Source organism: Hyperolius riggenbachi, chromosome 5 (genome assembly GCF_040937935.1).
Source record: "Hyperolius riggenbachi isolate aHypRig1 chromosome 5, aHypRig1.pri, whole genome shotgun sequence".
Classification (NCBI taxonomy): Eukaryota; Metazoa; Chordata; class Amphibia; order Anura; family Hyperoliidae; genus Hyperolius; species Hyperolius riggenbachi.
The window spans coordinates 370,148,883-370,168,712 of NC_090650.1; the positions used below are offsets into that span (position 1 = coordinate 370,148,883).

General features: G+C 43.6%; 1 protein-coding gene across 21 annotated transcripts in view; it reads right to left on the reverse strand.

Moving 5' to 3' along the window:
- Nucleotides 1-19,830, reverse strand: part of PAG1 (phosphoprotein membrane anchor with glycosphingolipid microdomains 1) — a 359,982-nt gene that overhangs the window by 49,524 nt on the left and 290,628 nt on the right. For all 21 annotated transcript variants that reach the window (XM_068237539.1, XM_068237537.1, XM_068237534.1 and 18 more), the window contains one exon: nt 723-931. In XM_068237539.1, coding sequence (XP_068093640.1) covers nt 723-871 — 149 coding nt within the window. In that variant the 5' untranslated portion in view covers nt 872-931. The remainder of the gene's footprint in view (nt 1-722; nt 932-19,830) is intronic.

A 19,830-nucleotide genomic window follows, 5' to 3' on the forward strand; every position in this document is an offset into this window, starting at 1 on the left:
ACAGAGGGCACACATGGAGGACATAGGGAGACATGGAGACACAACGGGGCATAGAAGAGGACGCATGGAGACAGAGGAGGACACAGGGAGACACAAGAGGTACAAGGGGGCATTAGGGTACAAAGGGGTCATAATCCACACGATGCCCCTTCACCATGGATGCACAAGGTTTAGTATATATCTGCCCCCTGGATTTTGTCCTCTAAACCTAGGTGCGTCTTATGGTCACGAGCGTCTTATAGTCCGAAAAATACGGTACTTCTCACTTCAGGTTTCCTTTAAGCATGACTGGTGTCTGCTTGAACTCCCCCCACGCTGGGGAAGGTGGGTGTATTGGGGTGAGCCTGGGAGGGGTAGGGCTGAGGAGAGGGGGAGGAGTCAACATCTACTTCCTCCCAGAAGTAATTTAAATGTGCTGTTTTGTGGCACCAAATACGGACTGCAAATGCTCCCATTAATAAAAAGCAGCTCGATTAGTACCAGATGAGCACCCAATTTAATTTTGGTCTTGTTAAGGTTGTTCCTGTTAAAAAATCATACTGGTAGACATTTTAATTTGACTGAAGTTGTACAAGATACGGTAATTGATTGAACTAATTTATTAAATCCCACAAACCCTGTCTGATGACTGTACTGGTAAAGACTCACACAGCATAGTTTACGGTCAGATTTACTCTGTGCTACATCTCTGCCTAGGCATTATCACAGTGATGTCATCTCACCTGTCACAGCTGGAGCAGAGGAAGACGAGAACCGTGATGAAAAGGACATTACACAGAAGAGCCAGTCCACCCCATACTATGACCAGGCTTCCTTCACTGCCGATCTCCTCGCTTCTGCTAACCACAGCTTCCTGCAACAGCGGAGGCATCCTCAGCGACTGGTTATGTGCTCAGCGAGTGGCTTCATTTGTGTTTGCGGACCTCACTTCCTGCGAGAAAGGAGAGCACAGCAGATCTCAGCACACACTTCTCTTTCCCATACATAACATTACATGAATTAAAAGGGACCCAAACCTTAAAGGGAACCTAAACTGTGAGGGATATGGATTTTTCCTTTTAAACAATACCAGTTGCCTGGCAGCCCTGCTGATCTCTTTAGCTGCAGTAGTGGCTGAATCACACACCTGAAACAAGCATGCAGCTAATCCAGTCTGACTTCAGTCAGAGCACCTCATCTGCATGCCTGTTGGGGGGTTGTGGCTAAACGTATTAGCTAGCTACACAGGATCAGCAGGAGAGTCAGGCAACTAGTATTATTTTAAAAGGAAAATCCACATCCTTCTGAAGCTGGTCACTAACGGTCCAATTTCTAGCGAAAAATCGTTCGAGCGATCAGAAATGCTGATCGGATTGGTTGTAAATAATATCTATTGGTGGACACAATCGATTATGAACGAGTGAAAAAAATGTTGCCCGAATGAATTTTCGTTGGTTTTTTTTGGTGGTCGTGATAGATAGGAAGCAAAGATTGGTTAGTTGATGGTGTAGTGAACGATTTTTTATCCGATCAGAATTTCTGATTGCTCAAACAATTTTTCGCTAGAAATTGGACCGTTCGTGGCCAGCTTAAGTTTAGGTTCCCTTTAACTTTACATTATATAAAGCAAATCTTCTACGTTCATCAGGAGTCTCTGCCTAGGCAAACATCATAAAGGACATCAAAGGTGAAAATAAACATGTGATAAACAAGTGTATCTATCCTCCTCCTAAAAAAAGTGTCTTTAAAAAAAAAAACAACATATATATATTTCTGATGTTCGGGTGTCACACCTTACAGGCTGCCAAAATGCGGAGAACAACGCGTATAGTGTAAACAAGGTGTTTGGGGGTGATCATTACCGGACTCAACTAGTAATCACAAAATACACCACATTGAGTATATCTGTACTACAATAAGGTGTAACAGTAGTAAGAACAATAAAAAAAAAAACTTAAACTTTCCAAATTTTAAATAAAACGGATGGAATGACAGCAAACACAATTTACTGACAGACAACCAATACAGCTTACAATGTGGTTTGTATTAAATGACAGTAATTCACTGTATATACACAAAGGACAGTCCACACAACAATATGGTACTGAAAATAAATGATGCAAGTTACTCAGTGTGATAGTTTTGCCTTGTAAGTAAGCAGCTAAGTTTTCTGCTTGCGGTATAACATCTGGCCACAAGATGACAGCACTGTTCTGCTATCTGACGGGCCTGCTCAGCATTACAGCTCAGGATGTGTGACCGCACATTGCATACGGCCGCGCTCTATCAACCGTCTTTCTTATGCACGCCTTGTCAGTCAATACAATTTCACAGCTCTCTGCAGACAATTTGCTATTTTAAGAAATCTGCAATTTAATATTGATCTATAATTGCCTACAGAATCATTACTGAATTTGAAAATGTCTAGTGTGCATTAAGTACGTGAAGTGTGTGCTAAAAAAGATGCAAAGGGGAAAATCAACAAAGGCTCACAGATTCTGCTACTGGCGTAACTCACTAAAGACAGCGGGTACAAAGCAGGCGCCAAGTGGCTGCACTGAGCCAGGCTCATCAATGCTAGGGCAAAACGGTTGCAAAACAGGAGCAGCTGCTCAGACAGACCAATCAGATTCATAATTGCACCAATTCCCCCTCTACTGGTTTTGAAAAACCTTCAATACAGCCAAGTGCAAAATACTTTATTAGGTATTTATTATCCCATCCAGAAAGTTTGGCAGCTTTTTGTTAAAGTTCTGTTTGATCCCCTAGCCAGATCTAACGATCTTTGGAAAGCTGAAAGTCCCAGTTTTTCCTTTGCACTGGGTCCCGAGTTAATGCGATGCCCCATTCCCAAGTTAGGAGGTTTAGGGGATGGGTGTCCCCTGCACTTTGCTGCAGAGAGCACAGAGGAATTGAGTCTCTTGCCCATGCCAGTAGGACAGAGGAGACGAGGGTGCATAGCAGCGCTGCTCCTTCATCTGTAATGAGAGACCCAGGGCACTTGACATTAGTTTTGAAGAAACAGATTTATGCTGTGAAGGAAGAAGACCTACTGGGTGTGCTGCCCATCATACGGACTCGGGACCCGGTGAAACAGTAAGCCGGGACTTTCAGCTTTCCAAAAATGGTCAGATCTTCCTGGGGGAGCAAACAGAACTTTAACAAAAAGCTGCCAAACTTTCCAGAAGCTATAATACGTACCGTAAGTGCCTTTTATTAAAATATAGTACAAGCTCCTCTATAAAATGTCCCCACTTACCAACTAGGACCATGTACTGTAATAACCTCAGACCTGGCAACCTGTGTGTCTGGATGTGTGATGAAGGTGTGTCTTGAGGCGTGAAGGTGTGTCTGGTAGAGTGATGAAGGCATGTCTAGAGTAGTAATGTAAGCATGTTTGGAGGAGTAATGAGGGCGTGTCTGGAGAAGTGATGAAGGCATGTCTAGAGGCATGGGGAAGGTGTCTGGAGGTGGTGTGGGAGGATGTTTTTTCTCCAAATTCTCAGAAAATTAGGAGGTAAGGGATCTGAGGCAAAATACTCTGGATTGGAACCATGAGCTATGTGCAGAAAAACAAACAAAAATACACGAAGGAGAAGTGAACGAACAACAATATGCAGTTCCCAAGTGGGCCACTGAATTTAATTACCGCATACTGCAAAACGTGTGAAAATCAAATTAAGTGTGCTCTCTGCTTTAGGGCTGCTGTAGTCCTTAGATAGGCAACATGGTCTCCAGGGCTGTTTGCCTTGCAGCTTCCACATATCACACTAGTAATTGGTGAACTCCAGTGTCAAACAATCAAGCTCCCATTTTGAAGGTGGCTACCTCAACATCTCCACTGGGGACAGCAGCATTAGGGGAGAACATACCTCCCAACTTTGTGAGATGAGAAAGAGGGACACTTAAGCTACGCCCCTGACCACACCTAGTCACACATAGCACAAAGATTTCATAAGAAAAATGTGTTGTTTTACAATTCAAACCACACTGGTCCTTTCTATCCTGGTTCATTTTCCGTCATATCAACATTTTAAAATTACTACGGTATATTAATATATCAATTTACAGGATGGAGATAAAATTTAGAGTCAAACATTTTTTTGTAGAGAAATATATATATTTACATAGAAAGGGGAACAAAGTCCTGAAAGAGGGACAAATGAGGAGGAGAGAGGGACTGTCCCTCCAAAAGAGGGACAGCTGGGAGCTATGGGAGAAGAGGTATCCCAATTAATGAAGAGTAGGACCAGGTACCAGAGAAACTAAAGATACTAAAGACCACTTCACACTTATCACACAGGCCTATAATTCTCCAGACCTGGAAGCTGGTGCCAGACAAAAACGAAGACGGCACACACGAAGCTTCAAAAGTAATCTGTATTCAGGTCATAGTTTAATTTAAAGGAGCATGCAGAGCACACAGCATGTTTCGGGCGTAGCCCTTCCTCAGGTGTGCCACACCCAGTGCACACAACATCTTTATACCCTTCCCACAGGAAGTCACATGACCATATTAGTCACATGACATACAAAGACACCAAAACAGTGTAATAAACAATCACCATTATAAAAATATGGAGAACTACACATGAAGTGTCTACCCCAGCAATTAACTGAGGACAGCTCTCCTCAATACAGTCGATACATTTAAAACCACATAATACGTCTTTGATAAACAGTTCTCCTAATTCCTGTAACGAGTATTCCAGTGACGGTCAGTCAGTCTCTGAACCTGCATATTAGAGAAAACACTTGAGACTTAGGCACTCATTCAGCCCATTCGGGTTCACACAGTTTAATTTTTTTTATCCATCTGGCCACTCGTTGTAATAACTTTTTTCTATCACCTCCTCTAGGGAGGAGAGGAACACTGTCAATTACAAACCACCGCAGCTGAGCCGTAGTGTGATGTCTCTCCAAAAAGTGAAGTGAGACAGAAGTCTCATGTTCTTTTTTGCCCTGTGCAAAATTCGATATATCTTTTGTGTCTATGGATACATTTTACCTCCCTCTCCGTCTTCCCGATGTAGACGTTCCCACAGGGGCACTTGAGCCCGTAAACCACATACGTGCTCAAGCAGGAATACCAGCCCCTGATGGGTACCCTCACACCGGTAGATGGATGGGAGACAAAATTGCCCCTTAAAGTAGCACTACAACAATTACAGCTGAGGCAAGGTACGGTTCCTCTCCTTGACTCTGGAACCACAGTCTTCTGCACGGGCTTGATATCAGATTTGCTTACGCAGTTTTTGATTGATCTACCTCTGCGGTACGCAAAATCCGGCGGATCACAGAACATTTCCCGAAATGTGGGATCCTGCCCCAAGATTGGCCAGAATCTGCGCACAACAGATCGGATCCGCTCAGAGAAGAAGCCATAATTACAGACGAATGGCAATCTATTCGAGGTTTTTTTTTACTTTCGGCATCAATAAACTGTCTGTCCACAGTTCTCGCCTCCCTGCTGACGCACCCTTGTCGACCATTTTTGTAATCAGATTTTCTGATACTTCGTCTTAATCCTCTAACCTAGAAGAAATAAGAAGTGCCCTCAAAAATTGGCCCTAAGGGATCCCTTTCTTGACCGTCGACGCATGAAAGCTGTCCGTGCGCAGCAGATTATTCTGTTCAGTGGGTTTTTGAAAAAGCCTGGTACGCAAGTGGCCATTCTCATTGAAAATGGTCACATCCAGGTAGTTAATGCGTTCCGTCGAACATTCGGCCGAAAATGTAATGGTCGGATGAGCCCCGTTGGCTTCATTCACTATCTCTTCAAACAGTTCTCGCGTCCCATCCCATAGGATGAGGATGTAGTCAACAAAAAAGGCCACCACATTTTTTTTTTTATATTTCATGTTTGATGAACATGTCCTTCTCAAGGCTAGCTAGGAACAGGTTGGCAAAGGAAGGGGCTACCGGAGAGCCCATACTCGTGCCTTGGCATTGCATATAGAACTCATCAAGGAATCTGAAGTAATTGGCCTTAGGATCAATTCTAAGGCATCAAGCAAAAAGTACACAGTGCCATTCGGGAGGGATGTATCCAACAATCTTTCTTCAATGCATCTCATTCCCTCCTCATAGGGACATCCAAAGTACACAACAACAGATTCTCTGACACAGGCCCAATATTCTCCAGCCTACATAACAGATCTTTCGTATCTATCAAACATGTCTCGATTCCAGAGACCAAACTCTGCAGTGTGTGATCCACATACTTTGCAAGCGGATAGAGGAAGGACCCGATGCCCGACACAATCGGTCGGCCAGGTGGATTTTCAAGATCTTTATGCACTTTAGGCAATAAATAAAAAAATCTGTATCTGTGGATTGTCAGTTTGCAAAAACGCCATCGCCTGGTCATCAAGGATACCGTCCTCCAACCCATGCTCAATAAGCTGATCAACCTTTCTCTTGATTTCAACAGTAGGATCCCTATCGCATACTTAGTAATGATTTAGTAATGATTTTTTTTTTTCCTCTCAAAATTTCAATAAATTTCAACTTTAAAAAAAAAAAAAAATGATTTTCACAATTAAGCTGTCACATGGCTTCCTGTATACATTGAGACCTGTCCATCACGACTGTCGCTCCTCCCTTATCGGCTCTAGTTATCAAAATGTCATCATTAGCCTGCAAACTCAGGTGTGGCACACCTGAGGAAGGGCTATACCCGAAACATGTGTGCTCTGCATGCTCTGTAAACTTTATGACCTGAATACAGATGAACTTCGGAGCTTCATGTGTGCAGTCTCTGTTTTTTTGTTTTCAGAGAAACTAAAGAGCTGATTACAGGGATGTTTCTGGTCATATTGATGCCCCAAACAAGGTACCCATTGCCTACCTAATCTTGTGCAGAGTAAAATCATAATTACCTAAATTTGTTTTGCAGGGACTAATAACAAATTGACTAGATATAGGCAGAAATGTTTACAAAATAAGTCTATAATGAAATTAGCATTTCTGCACAATTTTCAAAAAGCAGTGTGCTAAAAGTTCTATGGTGCCCCTCCTGCAAGTGTCACCCTTGGCATCTGCCTTGTTTGTCTAAGCCTAAAAAGGCCCTGGCTGATTATAATATTTTATCCCTAATTTGACTGAGCTCCATCCCTGAAGTTGTACTTTTTACTTTTAAAAAAGGTTTAGAGTGCAGATACTTTTAAACAGCATTTAACATCCTGATGCGGACCATTCTAGCCCCAACCGCATTATACTAGCAGAATGGTTACTGGGCGGGGTCAATGCTGACTCCTATGCCAAAATGCTTTTTGGGCAAAGGATGGCATTTCCCATCTGCTACGTTGCTGTTTAGATTCCAGCAACACAGCTCAATGTGTGATAGGCAGGGACAGACAGACAGTGAATGTCTGATGGGCACACTGATGGGCTGTGCAGCAGTGTGTTGTCACAATACACTGCTGTGCGCAGTCTGAGCACATCACTGATCCGTCTCACCTAGCATAGATGAATAGGGCAGAGCTGCAACGGAGAGGAAAGCAAGTGCCATGTGTTTGAGCATAACGCACCCCCTTTCCCAACCCCCTCCCATGTTGGCAAACAAAGTCAATTTCCAGTCAAATTGGCGGGAATGGGGCGATTATTTCAGACATGTCCGATCTGTTTGAAATTGAGAAAGGGATCTATTCTGCAAAGTTCTCAACGGAAAATCGATCCCTTTATCGATCGGGAGCAGTTTGGACATGTACACGCTACAACTTCCTGTGCGATCACCCATCAATCGGACAATCGGATGGGACATTGCATCATGTTTTCCCAGCATAAGGTAGCTGGCTTTAGCTATGGCTATCATGTGACAACACGAGAAGTCATAGCAACTTATTACCATTATCACCACCTAATAGTTGGATTATTGTGGCTCTGTATATTTAACAAGCTGACACATCATTGCAAGGACAAAGGATGATTTGCATATGCAGCAGTGATGCATTGTGGGAGACATCATATGCTCACTCCAACCGGAATAAACGCAAATACTTTCTGTTTTAGGAAGGCAAATTTGTTTTCCATAACATTTTAGTAAGAGGGCTTTTTGGTCTTTTGTAGCCCCTTATACACTCCTAGGAATTCTGGTTCACCATGAGCTTGCTGGGTACTCTGTAGTGCCCCCATATTTATTTTTATAGCAACTTTTGCAGGAGGCAGTTTGCAGCATATAATACCGGAGGTGTAATAATTTCTTAATTTCATTATAGGCACACACAGGACCATTATGCCCTCTTTATTCATTCCTTCACTAGGCTGCAATACACAGCATCAACATTCAGGGGAAATTCCAGCAATTTCAGCCTCAGAGCAGTGATAAAATCAATATTTCATTCCGGCGGCGCATATGCTGAAGTGTAAAAGTGATACCCAAGGTTATTATACAGCAGCCTATTCAGCTATAACACCCGTTATTGTTTTAATGAAATGGCAGCAAGCTATTATGGAGCCTCTAATAGGAAGAGCTACTTTTACAAGATAACATACAGCCTGAACGCGCTTGAAGAAAGACATGACATTGTAACGTATAAAAGCCTGGAAATCATAATGGGACTCTTATTGCGGATAGCAGAGGCAGAAAGATATTGTGTATTTCCATCAGAGCCCGGCGGATAAATAGGCCAAACAGTGACCTCTCCAAGCGCCTCTAGTTACAGACTACCCAGCAAGCTCATGGTGAACCAGAACTCATTGGAGTGTGTAAGGGGTTACAATGGACCAAAACGCCTATTTACTAAAATGTTAAGCTAGCGCCTCTGATGAGATAAAAGGAGAGCGCTGACACCACATAGACAGAGCCAGCAGCATTCATATGAAAGCATGGTGGCCACAGAAACTAATTACTGTGTTTCCCCTAAAGTAAGACATCCCCTGAGAATAAACCTTAGCAGGAATTCCTAGAATGCTTGAAATAGAAGACATCCCCCGAATGTAAGCCCTAGCAGCAGCTCACATGACGCCAGAAAGTCACGCTCAATACAAAGCCTGGATACAGGCAAGCAGCAGTATAATGTGAGTTCTACAGTCCTATATATGTGTCAGGCAATTTGTGTTTTTGTTGGAGCCAGCCCTCCTGATCTGTCCTGATAAGCATCAGCAGCACTTCACCTCTTAACCTTTTCCCAGGACACACAGCGTATCCCATCATAGCTCTGGGGAGCCTGACCGAGTTCTCTGTCTGCAAGAAATAGACTCTTACCCACATGCGCAGCAGAATCAATGTCTTGTAAGTGAGAGCCAATATCTGCAAACCACAAGCTGTGCATTCTGCTTGTGTTTCAGCATGGCATGCAGTATATACATTTTGTATTAGAAAACGACCAGTGTTTCCCCCCAAAATAAGACATCCGCTGAAAATAAGCCCTAGCACATCTTTTAGAGCAAAAAATTATATAGGACAGTGTCTTATTTTCGGGGTAGAAATAGAGATGGCCAATGAGTTTGCCAATAATTTTGAGTCGATGTAAATTTTCTGTTGCTTTCCTTTACACCTCTATAGAGTGGGGCACAGCTGCAGAAAGCACAGCAACACACAGCATTTTCACATCTGAAAAAGTTAATTTTGCAAAGGTAACACTTCTAAGCTATGGTAATTAAATCAATTCTGACTTCTGACTGAGAATAAACGGATGAGATAAACAGTTCTATCTAGAATGCTAGATCTGGCATTCCTGGAATCCCAAATTCTTATTTTGCTTTTAAAAATGAAACATCTAGGCTTAAAGTTTTGACTGTCTCAGGTGAAGGGCATTTTTTTTAATTAAAAGAGGAACTGTCGCGAAAATCTTAAAATTTAAAACGCATGCAAATAAGAAGTACATTTCTCCCAGAGTAAAATGAGCCATAAATTATTTTTCTCCTATGTTGCTGTCACTTACAGTAGGCAGTAGAAATCTGACATTACCGATTACCGATTATTTTGGGCTAGTCCATCTCTTAATGGGGGATTCTCAGAATGGCCCTTAATTATAAAGACATTCCCTGAAAACGATTAATACGAATATGCTGGCCAGCCTCCCTGCTCGCTGTACACTATTTTGGCAGTTGGATGGAGCAACTGCCATTCACTAAGTGCATTTAAAAATAAAGAAAACCCGAGACCCCCTATGAGAAGATGGGCTAATCCAAAACCTGTCGGTAATGTCAGATTTCTACTACCTACTGTAAGTGACCGCAACATAGGAGAAAAGTAATTTATGTCTCATTTTACTTTGGGAGAAATGTACTTCTTATTTGTAGGTGTTTTAAATTTTAAGATTTTCACGACAGTTCCTCTAAGTTTATTCAGCTCCCATACAGACTAATCATGAACTATTGAACTTTTCATCTGTTCCCGCCACTCAGAAAAGGTTTCTCAGCCACACAGGAATTTTATGACCGCTAATTATAAGTGAAAATCGCAACAGACTGACTTCCCCCAGCAGGAGTCACACTGTGCAGATCTGCAGCATTTTGCCACAGTTCAAAAAAGCATGTAATGCATTTCTATGGAGCTGCTGCATTTTCAGGAGCCATCTGCAATTCTGCATAGAGTTAAAAAGAAAAAAACAAAACAAAAGCTACTACTTAAAGGAAGTCTGAAGCATTTTATTTTAAACAACAAGGACTGCTATCGGGGGAGCCTGCTGGGGAATGCGGGGATCCTGCAATGAATCTGCAGTGTGTCTACTTTCATGGAAGCGAACATAGGGTCAACAGCCTGTGTTTACAGATTAGCTTCTCTGCTGTGGCAGCAGATTCTTGAGCTGACACAGCTGAAAAGATAACATTACAGTTGTGATTAGCCACGGATGAGGCATTAGACATGTTAAACTCTCTAAATACATACAGGGTGTATTTCTCTGTTTTCCTTCTGTCCTGTGCAAGACCACTTGAAAACTATCTCACATGCGAGATTGTAAGTGTACCACCTAGTGGCTATCTTTCCATAAGACAGTACAGTTCTGGAAAGAAAACAGAAGCCAATTCTTTGTATTGTGTTAAATTAGCAGCCCATCGTATGTCTCAACAGTGCCCTCAGGTGGTGACAGAGGAAGCTGTGGCCACAGTTTGTAAAAATCCCACTTCTCTCCATGTCACAGTGAGGTGGATGGAGATATTTCTTCGATCAAAGCACATTTCTTTTCAAACACATGACAGAATCATGTATAAGATTTTTTTAAAGGCTTTCAAACGCGTACAAGTTCTCTCTGCATGTGACGTGGCGTATTGTACTGTGTCCCACATTTGGGGATTTAGCATCCAGCGATTCCTCTCGGCCTCGGTGGACCAGGACAATAGTCAGTAATCTGCCTTCCCTCGGGACTCCCTTCCAAGCAGTTTTCCTCTTGTATAGCCTCACAGCCAATGTAATTATACAACCTAATGAACTGAAGCTAATGCAATTTCAAAAATCTTTATAGCTAATGAAAAACAGGTTTCTCCCTCTGGATTTTTCTGGCTGCTGATGTAACAACACAAGGACACACAGTACATACCGTCCCCAGAAATCTAGGGTAGCGAGAGTGAGAGCTCCTGCTGGGACCAGGGGAGAAGATACAAGCATTTATAGGGGAGAGATTGCTTCTAGGCTGTGATAATCAATATAAGATAGAACAGCGCCAGGATACATTCACAGCAGAGCTCCCGTGGACATTAGAATAATCACCTGTAATAATATGCAACTGGGGCTTCTCGTCAGAATTCAGACTAGTAAACGCTCTGGCTGCATCTTTACTGTGGATCCCGGAAAAAAAAGGATTACACTGCGAAAGGCAACTGGTAATATTGTACAGCACAATTCTACTAAGAATGAAGCCACCATATTGTGACTTCTGCTACTGGTTCACGGTACTGAGGCAGAGTCTATTTTATGCACTGTCAATAAAGGAAAAGCAGGCACTACCTAAGAAAATTGTAGTCCTCTATTGAAATAGAGCAATGCCGTTTCAGGACCTTGCAGAGTCCCTTAATCAAGGTGTGCAGTTCAAAATAATGATCTGGCCTGCTGCTGGACTACTGACACTGCTGTGTAGCAGGTCTCCGGAGATGGATTCACCCCGTCCCTGGACAGACTTTTTCTGAAGTTTCTTTGGCAGCTGGCCAGATCATTATTTTGAACAGCACGCCTTGATAAAGGGACCATACGAGATCCTGAAACATCAGCATAGTTCTATTTCAATAAACAGCTACAAAATACTTAGGTGGTGCTGGTTTTTGCTCTATTGACTCATGACAGGAGTGGCATCATCCACTCAGTTCAACCTGGGACACTCCATATAGTAACTGTTGGCTAGTATAAGTGCAGGAATATTCTGTGCACTGGACCGGCTATTCAAGCTGGTGCATTGCTTTGTGTGAGACTCCTGTCAACCTGGTCACTACTGGCGGCTTATTATTATTCACCAGTCTAGCCACTAGATGTGGCTACTTTCCTTAGTCATTGCAGTCAGGGCACACACAGCCTAGTGGGGTATTACATCCAGTGTTCTCCCCAGGCTCTTTTAGCCGGGTGCTCCACCCGGCTAGTTTTGATGACCACTCGGCTGTCAACGGCTCTCCTCTTCCTATGCTGTCAGCAGAGTTGCTCACAGAAGCACCGGCCCTGCATTCTCTCATATTGCCCCACCCGGCTACTTTTTCATGCCACCCGGCTACTATTTCATGCCACCCGGCTGGAAGAAATTTCTGGGGAGAACACTGACATCAATAGTATTTTACAGGAATGCAACAATAATACCCTTTTCTACAAATGGGCTGAGTTTACGCTTGTTGGGGAGTGTAGCCTCCGGGCTTCTGGCTACAAGCGCTTTTCAGCTGCAATTTTATGCTCCAATTGCCAGCATTTGTAACACCCTATGTGTCATTGTGTAATATGTGGTGGTGCCACCCAGCGTAAAAAAAAAGACTGAGCACATTCATCACCGCACTAAGATGTGACTCTATGGGGGGGGGGGGGGGGGGGGGGGGCTCCTTTCCATCACCCTAATTAACTTTCTTTAGCACACAGCATCGCCTTGCCAGCCTGGGCTTCAGCAACTGCTGGCAGATTTAGGCTGCCCTATTCATTCCTGGAAGTGATCTTGACTGCAGAGCTAATGTTCCTTTAAGTGATAACTGACAGCTGCTGCAGAAACTGAAGTGTTATCTGTGCCTCTGCTGCAAGTGCCAAAACTGGGTCAAACAGTCTGGCAGCATGGTCAACTTCACAGAGACTTGACAGTACATGAAGAAAAAAAAAGCATGTGCAATATCAGTCGAGCAAGTCTCAAGTTTAAACTTTTTTTTTCTGGACAGGAACTTAAAGTGTACCTGAAGTGGCACGGGGCATGATGAGATAAACATGTGCACATATAGTAACAAACCAACGTAGAACCTGCATTTCTTTTTTTATTTAATTGCAAGGGCTAATCAAACAGTGCTTTATCTGTGCATTCGGACTGCAGCAGCTCTCCTGAAAGCTAATTAAAGGGAATCTGAAGCAAGACGTTTATGGACTAGGGTTGCCGCGGTATGAAGGTATACCACGGTTTGATGGTGCATGGTAATCATACCATGCACAATCGCGGTTTACCTGTTTCCGCAGGGGGGAACGGCGAGGATGCGACACAACAGCGGGCGCACGAACAGCGGCGGGGGTAAACCGATACTCACTTCGCCAGGGGTTCTGAGCGTGTGTACCATATACTTCTTCCTGTTTTTGCGTTCCATCTCCCTGTAACAGCGCTGATGGAAATCAAGAACAGGAAAAAGAAAGAAGTACGGGCGTGAAGGCCCCCGGCAAGTGAGTATTTGTTTACCCTCGCCACTCCGTCTCCCCTCCCCTGGCTATCTTTACTGCGGGCACCTTTTCCTGGCTATATATACTGGCTGCACCTATCCCTGGCTACCAATACTGCGGCCACCTATTACTAGCTACACCTATCCCTGGCTACAAATACTGCGGCCACCTATTTCTAGCTACACCTATCCCTGGCTACCTATACTGCGGCTACCTGTTACTAGCTACACCTATCCTGGCTAACTATACTGCGGCCACCTATTACTGGCTACCAATACTGCGGCCATCTACTACTGGCTACACCTATCCCTAGCTACCTATACAGCAGCCACCTATTACTGGCTACACCTATCCAAAGCTACCTATACTGCGGCTACCTTCTATCGGCTACACCTATCCCTGGCTACCTATACTGCGGCTACCTGTTACTAGCTACACCTATCCTGGCTAACTATACTGCGGCCACCTATTACTGGCTACCAATACTGCGGCCATCTACTACTGGCTACACCTATCCCTAGCTACCTATACAGCAGCCACCTATTACTGGCTACACCTATCCAAAGCTACCTATACTGCGGCTACCTTCTATCGGCTACACCTATCCCTGGCTACCTATACTGCAGCCACCTATTACTGGCTAAACCTATTCCTGGATACCTATACTGTGGCCACCTACTACTGGCTACACCTCTTCCTGGCTACCTATACCGGGAGCACCTATACCTAACTAACTATACTGGAGGCACCTATACCTGGCTACCATATGGGGGTGTGAGAGAGTGGAGCTCTGTGAAAACAGCACGGGAGATTTGGGCGCAGCCAGTGCCGCCAAAGTTCGTAATAGGAATTACTGCTATAGTGGCGCTCAGTGAGTAATTTGGGCGCCGTTAAAAGACAGAGCACAAATTACTATAAACACACTGTAATTCGTCCGCCAGCAATAGCTGGAAGCTGAATAACATCTTTGATTACAATCCATGGCGACCTGGAGGTGGAATAGTATTTAACACCGCTAGTACTTTTGCAGGAGCAGGGTGAACAGTTTTACAGCTTTACCCTGTGCCCAAATCTCCCGGCGGCTGAATCATAGGTATGCCGAGGGAGTGGGGCACATCTGGCTACCATACTGGGAGGGAGTGGGGCACATCTGGCTACCATACTGGGAGGGAGTGAGGCACATCTGGCTACCATACTGGGAGGGAGTGAGGCACATCTGGCTACCATACTGGGAGGGAGTGGGGTACATCTGGCTACCATACTGGGAGGGAGTGGGGCACATCTGGCTACCATACGGGGGCACATTATTTAATGTAAGGGGGAGGCCCGGGTCCAGATAGTAGTATAATACCATATACCGTGGTATTTTTTTTTTAGACGGCCATCATAACATGGATTTTCATACGATTGCAACCCTATTATGGAGGCTGCAATACTTATTTCCTTTTAAACAATACCAGTACAGCCTGGCAGCCCTGCTGATCCTGTGCCTCCAATACTTTTAGCCATAGACCCTGAACAAGCATTTAGCAGATCAGGTGTTTCTGACATTATTGTCAAATCTGACTAGCAATGTGCTGCAGACTTTGCGTTGGGAATGTGGCTGTTTGGATACATCCGGTGCACCGCGTTAACTGAGCAAGTCTCCATATGCTTGCATTGCCCATGCGGCGGGGAAAGCCCAAGGCAGGGCGACACAGTAGGTAGGTGTGCGAGGGGCTTTAAAAGTGGACCTTAACCAAGGGCAAAGGAAAAAAAAAAAGTTTCAGTTAACTGGGGTTTCCACCAGCCCCCTGGAGACGTCCTTTGTTCTTGCCATCCTGAAACAATGCTCCGGCCTAAGTTTACTTTTCGGCGACTGGTCAGTGCACCTGCGCAGCACCTTGATAGCGTTCCCATCACCATCCTGCACCTTCGCAGGATTGCCACGGCAATGGCAGCGTGATCGAGGTACGCGCACTGGCCCTGCACCTGGCCAGTTGGCGAAAACAAAACTTAGCCGCAGCGGGGGACCGGGGCATCGTTCCAGGACGATGAGGGTACAGGATGTCTCCAGGGGGCTGGTGGAAGCCCCAGGTAAGTGAAACTTTTTTTCCCCCACTCGGCTAAGGTTTACTTTAAAGGCCAAGATAGTGATAAAAAGTTGTAAAGGTCATAATTTCCATGTGTGGGACACAAACAGCAGCAGTGTCCCTGTGACACGCATCTTGCTAAACATTCAGACCTGGAAGTACAAACTGGGTACTTCAAGAAAGTTTTGTTTGGGGCTAGATCTACAGATACAATTACTTATCTCAGAAAAGTATTTTCGTCTTGCTTTAAATACTCTCACAAATGAAAACTTGTGACTGTTAATTGAATTCTTGCAGTTGCTGATTGCCCGGGCTGACCCTGGGTGAGCAGAGCTCAGCTGTACTTGTCAAGTGCTATCATGTAAGCGTGTTGAGCACAGGAGCAGAGCCAGCAGAGGAGCAGCACTGTAACCTGGCGATGCACTCCGCTTCACTGAGCACCAGTGAGTCCCACTAATCACAAGCACAAAGGGCAGAGCATTAGAGCGATGTGTGAACACTGCTTTATCTGCCTGTCTCTGCAGAGCCGCTGTGTGCTCAGCATCAGACTACAGCGGCTTTATCACCTCCAATAACTGCAGGATGCTTCATCTCAGGGCCATTACAATACAAAAGCTTGTACAGCAAGTCCCAATGGCCTGAGAGCGCCAGGTAAAGATAAACAGCCTGGCGGAAGCACACTGGCGCTTCTCCAGCGATTGTTTACAGTACACGATGGCTGGCTTTAGAATCCGCTCTATATTTATTGCACCTGTTGTGGCATTCATTTAGCCCTGGTATTTATTTCTGTATGCATGCGTTCGATGCTGCTGACTCTGGAACACTGCGCTAGCGGAATCTGACTCCATGGGCCCTGGAGGCTTCCCATCAGATCAGGCCAGACTGATTGATGCCGTCCAGCCTGACAACGAGACCTACACCCCCCCCTCCCCCAACCAACGCATCTAGCAATGACAAACACAGAATAATCACTAACACTGGGCTAGCTAAGTCTGTTGCTTCCCCTTATTTCTATACACACCAGCTTTTAATCATGTGCCGATTCACTTACATTAGCTCCAGTTTTCATGCATATTTAATAGCGCCTAATGCGTTGGAGAATCCTGTAAATCTATACAGCCAATGCTGGCATGCGTGCTAAACAAATAAAAATGACATTTTATCCGCTGCTTCCAAACAGACATTATCTTTAAATTACAGCTGTCACTTTCATTAGCCCACTAAAATATAAAGCCCACACTCTGTACTGGCACGGCATATGCTTTCCACGCATAGCCACCTCCTCCTCCTCTGCTGGGTGTCAGTCACTCCCTCCTCCATCCATCGCAGCCTGCACTGAGCCAGCATGCAGCAGGCATCTAATACACATATGGCAGTTCATATCTCACCACCGATGAACTCAAGATGAAACACAAAGCGCAGGTTTTAACCCATTAGTCACTGCTTTTGATCTCAGTAGGCAGAACTGTAAATTCTTGGAATGCTCTAATCTCTCTCTACTAGCAGAAAATATCGAAACTGAAAGCAGAAGTCCTGTTATTGTCTCACACTGCCCCCTAGTGACAAGTGGCCATAAATACATATTACAGCAGTACTAATTAGTAGCAAGGAAATGTAACAAAAAAGAAAAAAAAGTGCTAAAATAAATTGGCCTGGAACACTCGTAAGCCTTTAATAAATTGGCTGCTAAAGGGTTAAAGTTTGGCTTTAGCCACAGACCTGTTATACTCTCAGACAGCTTAAACAAAGCATTACGTTTTGGGGTCAAAGGAGGCTGCTGAAGCTAAAATGCTAAAAAAAAGTGTGTAAACAGCAAACTTTGTGGGCGGGGCTGCTGCTTGGTTCTGTGTTATGCTGTTCAGTGGGCAAAGGGGCGCAGACACCAGTTTTGGTGCAGGAAGTAGCTAGTAGTGAGGTTACTGAGTAGAGATGGTCATCGAGATTCTAAGAATACAGGCTTGAATGCAAATTGTATGTAGCTTGGAAATGGCCCAATCAAATGCACTTCCTGCCAGTTTTGATTGGCCCAATGCAAAGTTCTGCACAATTTGCACGGAATGTGGGTTTTTTAGCAGCTCTACTCCTGTACTCTGCATGTTTTTTTTTCCTTTAATAATCTGTATGTTCTCCTATGAAGCATTATTAGCTACATATATTTACTTTGTTAGTATTTGTGGGTTTTAGAAAAAAATGCATATAAAACCATAAAAAACCAAAAACATTTGCTTGGAACAGTCTGGCTGCTATGGATCACCAAATTGGTAGCCCGGCCAAATGGTCCACTTAGTGGACTGGAACATACATGCTCCAAGTGACATGCCGAAAAGGCAAATAAAAAAAATGTACTAGCAAGTAGGCATGGTCAATGATATTCTAATAATTTTGAATTCATGTAAATTTTATATTACTTTTATGCAATATACGTAGCTTGGAACTGGGCCAATGAAAATAATTAGTTACTGCACTGACTGTCCCGATTTGAAGTTGCGATGCATTAATAGGCTGCTCTTGGCTGAGGGAATGTTTCCGAGAGTCCACATCAGGAAGGACGAGCGAGTGTATGGCCACCTTAGGGTGCTGGATTTCAGCAATGCACCTCATTGTTTTAAAGTGTACCAGAGATGACATGTAAGATAGGCATGTGTATATACAGTGGCAAGCATACAGACACTTATGCTGTGTTATTTTATTTTCCCCCTGCCTGAGTTTATAAGTAGCTATGGAACTGACAGTTTTTCTCCAGTCAGGACTCAGTCGGCTCACTGATAACAAATTACAGCTATAAAACACCCTTCCTAAGCAGATACCTGGGCTTTTTACTGTGAGAGGAAAAGATGAAAAGGTCACTAGCTCATGTATTTTCACTCTGGGACTCTTGAGACGCTGCAATTGAGCAGAGACTACAAAACATTAAATCTGCTTTGTAAATGTCTATACATAAATAAAACCTTGAGATATCTAAAAGAGTCATTTTTAGGAGTAGAAGGACAGATCCAATAGTTTATCTCAGTTTATTTTCATCTCTGGTTCACTTTAAGTAAGCAGTTTTCACCAGTAGTTTCCCCACTTTTCTCCTGTAATCTGGCCTAAGCCTTACGCATAACTAATTCTGGGCTGGTACATGCAGCAGTTTTGGAAGCGTTTGCGCGTCAAAGTATTGAAGCACTGGCAAATCGCTCATAAATCGCTACACACTGATTTGTGTGCAAGTTTAAATTACTGCAAACTGTAAAAAAAAATTATAATTTGAAAGGACCAATCAGAATTAAAATCGCTAATAGCATATCGCTATCATAATCACTGGCAAAGAGCTTACACTTTTTAATATCGCTACCAAAATCTCTGGAAAACGCTCATGAAATTGCTTACAAAAGGCTAATTAAAAATGCTAACGATTGCCCTAGCGATTTGCAGTGGATTCCAGGCCTCATATTAAGCAAAAAAAAAAAAAAAAAAAAAAAAAGGAAACCCAAATGGTCCAATACCTATTCTTTGACTGCCTTTACCCATCCCACTGCGGTATCAACAGAACCTGCCATATTAAGGAGCACTGCCATCCAAACCAACATGCTGCATTGACCTGCTTACCCAATATAGGAGCTTTTTTTCACTACTTCAGTTGCTGTCAGTTATACTTGAAAAAACTACTGTTGTGCATGGTAATGTCCATGCTTCCTATGGCTAAAGCGATTTTACTGGTTAAGTGCTGATAATGAAGCAGATACTGGGTCATTGTCATTTTAAAAATGGTGGATGGCGATTTCCAATGATTACAGTGGACAAACATGACAAGGGAGGTTTGATAATCAGACTATTGGGGGAGGGGGGGTTAAGTATGAGGTGTGTATGTTTATTTCGACTTCACTTCAGGTTTGCTTTAAGGTTACCACACATTAAAAAAAATAAATAAATAAATAAAACATTGAAAACTGTCAGTTGATGTATAGCCCTAAGCATTTTTTTTTTCAATCTACCCTACACATTCAATTTTCATAAACATGGATTAGAAAA